The sequence below is a fragment of the Bactrocera oleae genome, chromosome 3, assembly GCF_042242935.1.
Source record: "Bactrocera oleae isolate idBacOlea1 chromosome 3, idBacOlea1, whole genome shotgun sequence".
Taxonomy (NCBI): domain Eukaryota; kingdom Metazoa; phylum Arthropoda; class Insecta; order Diptera; family Tephritidae; genus Bactrocera; species Bactrocera oleae.
The window spans coordinates 94,340,832-94,346,811 of record NC_091537.1 but is presented as its reverse complement, the minus strand read 5'-3'; the positions used below and the strand labels follow the sequence as shown (position 1 = coordinate 94,346,811).

The 5,980-nt window shown below is 30.8% G+C and overlaps 1 protein-coding gene across 1 annotated transcript; it reads right to left on the bottom strand.

Moving 5' to 3' along the window:
* Positions 1 to 1,480: 1,480 nt before the first annotated feature.
* Positions 1,481 to 5,006, bottom strand: LOC106621268 (alpha-tocopherol transfer protein). Its single transcript, XM_014240036.3, has 6 exons — positions 4,621 to 5,006; positions 2,745 to 2,990; positions 2,544 to 2,673; positions 2,079 to 2,253; positions 1,923 to 1,994; positions 1,481 to 1,726 (listed from the first exon to the last, which is right to left on the bottom strand). The coding sequence occupies exons 1-6, from the start codon at positions 4,700 to 4,702 to the stop codon at positions 1,613 to 1,615; spliced, it is 819 nt and encodes a 272-aa protein (XP_014095511.3). The 5' UTR covers positions 4,703 to 5,006; the 3' UTR covers positions 1,481 to 1,612.
* Between the last annotated feature and the right edge of the window lie 974 nt (positions 5,007 to 5,980).

Sequence of the window (5,980 nt, the reverse complement as noted above, 5' to 3'; positions counted from 1 at the left end):
TTCCCGTCAAATTTGTGAAAACAAAAATGGCGTCGAAAACAACAATTCAGCCAATTGCTGAATTGCTTACAGTATATGACTCCAGTGACATCTTTGTTTTTACACCGATGATGGTGTTTGACTTAACTAAAAACTACTCGCGCATTTGTTCAACAGGGGGTGCATGAGTGAAAGAATTATAATACTTATTTAGCATTAATATATGTACATATATAATCAAGTAATAATAATTAACCTTATCTAATTCTATCCAACTACGATTACTTTGGAGGGGAACAGAATATTAACCCAATTAACAATTATATTTGCTCCTTATTTTAATGAATTCCTCATTGCGTAGGCGGCCTTTAGCCGCACGGGAGTAATATTAACAAATGAGTATATAAATTTAATGAGAATAATTAATTTAAACCTATGTAAATGAATCATCTGAGTGTTCATTGGAATTTTAAAACGTTTTTATCGTTACAAAAAATAATAATTACGTTAATGACCGCTTTGGCTAATTGGGATATTGCTGTAGTCTTCTCTATTCTTATTTCCTTTATAGTTTGACAGCTGAAAGGTAATAAATATTTCATACTTACATTAATTATATTCAAATGAAATCATTATGGAACTTTGTAAAAGTGCTTTTAATTGCGTGCCGTGTTAATAAACGATATATATGTGTATGTGAATTTAATGTATTCCAACAATGGATGTATTACAAAAGAAGCGTTAAATAAACATGTCGATACTTTAAGAAATGTAAAATTATTCTAACTGTCAAAAACTTAACAAAAAGTAATTCATAATTTTATTAGTGCAGCGTGTATAAATATTCACTTACTATGAATTAAGTGAAGTAATTTAACATGGAATTTGAAAAAGGTGTTAAGGTTTTTATGCATTTTTGTTAAAGAACTCATATAATGGTATATGTTTTGCGGCTGAATCCTGATTGAGAGACCACATTTGGCTGTTTAATACGTGCTTTGCGATGCTTCATGTTGGATGAAGGAGGAATTTTGGAAAATTTGAGAAACATAAACTTCAAACTTTTAGAAAGGTAAATAAACTTCCGCTTTTACCTTTTTTGAAATACTGTTAAAAAAATGGCTTATCAATTAATCACACATGAATCCAATAACATTATACCAGTCATTTAATATCTTTACCTGTTTTTTTGGTAAAACGTTCAACAAATGGTTCCATATTCGAAATTTGTTGGATGCCTTTGTGTTACCAATCAGTTGTTATAGATTATTACCGTTATAATAGTTGTGCATAGATGATGTTTATATATATTAGGGTGGGTCAAAATCCGATTTTTTTGTTTGGTTGAAAAATATGTTCTTAGGCTTCCTTACGAAAATCTCTCCAAGTATAATCGCTTAATTGTAAGGGAAGGCCCTCCGCTTAACAGTTCTCTATTTTTTTCTTATAATCGGATAGAAAAATTCATATCTCTCTTCCAATTACTTGAAAAAATATCTCGTTATTATTATTATTATTTTATTTTTTACGAAACCACAATTTAAACTATAAAACACTATAAAGGAGTTGAAATTAGTATTGAATCCTGATGACCACTTAATACCTAGCTTAATAAACTACAATATATTAACATTCAATTTACAAATTTTCTTCTGTAATTTTGGAGTTTCGAGAGATATGTCGAGTGCCTCAACAAGTGTTCGTATAATATGTTTACATCCAGCTCATTTTCTTTGGGGCCACCATACTGTGAAATTTTAAGAAAATAAAAGTTGGGCATTAAGGAACAATTAATTTCATTTACGTATTTCACACTAGAACTTAAATTTGTTGCATAATTTCCTTAAATTTTGCTACAATAGTTGACTCATTTTACGTAGTTTAAAAGATATTTTTTAAATACCTATTTCTTCAAATATTTATTCAAATTATTAAATACGCACCTCCGCCGGTAAATTTTCATACCCCACCATGTTTCGCAGTTTGTCAAAATTCTTGCCATCGTGAATGTGTATCTACCAAGAAAAATAATAAGAAAAAATATTCCAATGACATAAAAGTATAAAATATGTGTTTTTTTATAATTATTATTTACTTACACGGTCTTTGAACTCTTTACTAGCAAAGGACATCATCAAATTGGTTGTGGCATTCAAAAACATGCCTTTCTGTATGACATGTACAATACGTGATGTAAACGGCATGACATCATTTTTGGCATTCACCATTTTGGCCATGGCAGGGGAGGCAAAACGCAAAAATCGTTTGTTGGTACTAAAAAATTGAATGAATGAATGCACATGTATTCTTGATGGATGAATTTTATGAATGTCGTTAATTCGAGTGAATTTGCAAGTAAGTAATAAAATTTATTTATATTTTTAAATATTTTATAAGAAAAGTGCTTTTGTTAGCTATAAAAATATCTTTACTTTATAAATTGAACAAAAATATATACATACATATGTATGTATATGTACATATGTACCTACATATGTGTGAGCGTACGTACATATGTAAAGATGTATTACACGGCAGTTTTAAATTTTTAAGTCTTTACATACCCACTTAAGTCACTAATAACAGTGATTCCATATTTTTGCACTTGTGGCAATAGTAAAACCGATTCGAATATTAAATCATCCATTTCTATAATGTCGTACATATAATTAGGGAATGTTTTAAATGCATCGACTATAAAAAGTGAAAATTATAATTTAAAATCAAAAATAAAAAAACATGTAACATTTTTTAACTGAATTTACCTGTTTTCGACACAAAAATCACACGCCCGTCTTTGTCTGGCTTAGGCATAATGTATTTGCTGAGTGTTTTATAAAAATGATCCCGAAAGTAATGTACCTCGTGATGTGCTAGCCATTCGGGATTATGTAGTTTAAAGTTGTAATACCTATTGATGGCTTCATAAGCGCGTTCAACTTGCCATTCAGAAAATGTCAGAAATTTGGAAAGCAGAATATCATCGGCGCTTATATCCAACTCATTGGAAGCTAGATGTTGGGATGAGAGAGTTTCACTTGAAAATGTTTCAGATCTAATAACACAAACTTTTAAGAAATAAGATATTTGGCTCTAAAATTTCGTGCTTAGATGATCAGTTATAAATAAAAAAGTGATCAATATTAAATATAAAAATTCATAACTCAATGTGTACAGTGTCTACCTATAGGAATAAAATTGATCTGACAGCTCGTGGTGGCCATGTTTGTTTAGGGATTTGTGTCAAATTTTGTCAATGTGTTCAGTAATGTTTGCCATTTCATCATCCCACGTATCGCTTTGATACAACGCTTAAAAATTGTTCAATATTATTACGCAAATTCACGTTTTCATCATCTTCTCAGATGAGGCCTATTTCTGGCTAAATGGCTTCGTCAACAAACAAAATTGTCGCTATTGGGGTGAGTAAAATCCTCGTGTGGTTAAGGAAAAACAGTTGTATCCTCAAAAATTTACCGTTTGGTGCGGATTGTGGCACGGCGGCAGGAGCTTATTTCTTTCGAAATGAGGCATGAAATACCGATATGAGTCTTATCACAGTCATATCACATACAACTTTCCTCGCTTTACGTGACAGTTCATACCAGCGTGAAGAGATGCCCAACTCATCTCTCACTGGAAATGAAAGCGCAATTGCTAAACATCAAAACCTCCTGAACTCAGGCAATTGTCAAAGTTCAGGATGTCTGACGTTTAGCAATTGGAAAAAGAGGGACGGCCAGATTGAAATCCTACAGAAAAATATGAATGAACAAAGAGATTTGTTGCCGCTGTTGAAGATCACTAACAAAAATTGTAAAACAATAAAAATGAAAGAAAACGCTAAATTTAAATGTATGTGATGAAATCTTTTGTGGCGTCATGCTTCGTAGTTTAATTGTCAATTGAAAATCATAAAAAACATTTACTAATTGAGAGTTAATAAACTTTTTCACTCTTTAAGTATTGAAAGTTCAAAAATCAGTTGTTTTAATATATTACAAAATCACAAATATGGATTTAAATAGTTTTCCATATGTTTAACAGATACATATATAATAATATTTAATCTTAATGAATGTTGGGTATTATAATTTAAATGGCGAAAAATTATTATTTTGTCCGTTCTGGCTACAGTCGAAAATGTTATGGAAAGAGTTGGGCATCCCATTATCCCTGGTTCATACTGAAACAACGAAGCGCAGAAAACAAAGGATATGCCACAATGAACGCTTAGCTTTCAGTGTTTCTCTCTAAGAAAAATGGCCACTGTTGCTTGAAAAGCGTAAAAAGATGAGTTGTTCAAATCATTAATGGCATAAAGTTATCTGCATAACAAACAAAAACAGAACCCATTTTGACCAAATTTGAGTGTTTTATTTCATTTTAGCATCACGTCGTTTTTGTTGGTAGACCCTGTATGTATGTATGTTCTTATTACATATATCATTGCAATTCTGGTTCATCTCAAGATCTAGATCGGTATTATCGTTATATTTATGATATTTTACATTTGAAATATCATGCTTATCATTTATATTGTATTTCAAAGCACATTTAACTTTACAAAATATTTCGACATAAACTTTTTATCGTTGTTGTCCTATATATTTTCCACTGTATGTTTTTTATTACACTCACACTCCACTAAATTGTACAATTCCTGGATTTTGTCCAACTGCTCAGCAGTGTGCTCAAATTTTGTTGAAGATAACATTTGCATTTTTACTAAGAAAAACCTTAATTGTGTACGCACGCGCCTTCCACAAAATTTGTTTGAGTAATAAGTTTATTTGATTTCTATTTTATGCTTTGTGCACTGTAGTCAGTCGATGGTCGACGACGCTCGCCGATGATTTTGCTGCTCATAAAATGTGTCTCGTGCTTCAGTGTAATAAAATGAATTCTACAAAAGTGTTCATTGTTATTGTATAATAAAGGGAGACAATAATGCGAAATTTACTTATGAAACAATACTGTCACAATTTCTCAACACTATAATTTAATTGGATGTTAAAGTTAAGATGAACTGTCTTGCTGCTTCCCTGATACTTTTGTATTTTGCAACATTCGGCGGTTGTTAAAGCAGTTTGCTCTTGCTCCTGGTCAAAACGATTGACTGTAAGAGTAAAATTTTAAAATTGTTCGTCACCTTCTTGGTCACCTGGCATATTCTGTTGCAAAGTAATGAGTATATACATACATATGTTTGTACTTGTTTAATGTTTACATAAACATATTTATTTACATGCACTTAGTACCCAGATGTAGGATTATATACAGAATTTAAACACCGTTTTTAAATTAATAAATGTTGCTTGAAATTATAAATGACTTATGTACTTGAAAAATTCATTAAATGGGACACTTTGACTTTCTTAGACTTTGATCGTTTCTTAAACTTTGGCTGAGTAGTGAGAGAAGTAAGATTAGTGTTGGAGCATAATAAGGTTTTTAAAGTAATCAATTAAAGTACACAAATCGCTTCAAAATATTAAATGCATATCAATTTATACAGCGATTTGTTTGAGTAAAACCAAAAAAATTGTAGATTTTTCTACTCAGTTATCATTTAACGGCTCTTGGTAATGCTTTAAAATCCTCGTTTTAAATTTAGGCAATATTTGTCTGTTGTCAATACCTCCACTAAGCAAATATCCAAAAGACCTCTTATTTGAATTTCTTACATGTCAGATCAGGTTAAAAGTTTAAGGTTGACCGATCATTTAAGGGGTTACATGGGTTTTGTCGAGCAAAAAACGGCTTATTTCAATAATTGTTTTTCCATATAAAAAATTAAACATAATATTTAAACTCAGCCATTACGACGTCTTTTCGCAGTCTCCCAAAAAAAAGGTGCCTCCAAGCAGAAGTAATTCTTACAGGATCATCAAAAGTAAAATTTAAAAAAATACGTGCTTTACTTAAGAAAACAAAGTAGGTATTGGACGAAGGAAAAACACAAATGTAAAAATTGATAGTTGATAGTTTGTTTACATAC

Coding starts and splice junctions, on each gene's coding strand:
- LOC106621268 (XM_014240036.3), bottom strand. CDS start 4,702: ATGCAAATGTTATCTTCAACAAAATTTGAGCACACTGCTGAGCAGTTG. Junction 2,991..4,620: donor ATTGTACAATTTAGTGGAGT/GTGAGTGTAATA, acceptor CCCAACATCTAG/CTTCCAATGAGTTGGATATA. Junction 1,727..1,922: donor ATGAAAATTTACCGGCGGAG/GTGCGTATTTAA, acceptor AAAATTTCACAG/TATGGTGGCCCCAAAGAAAA.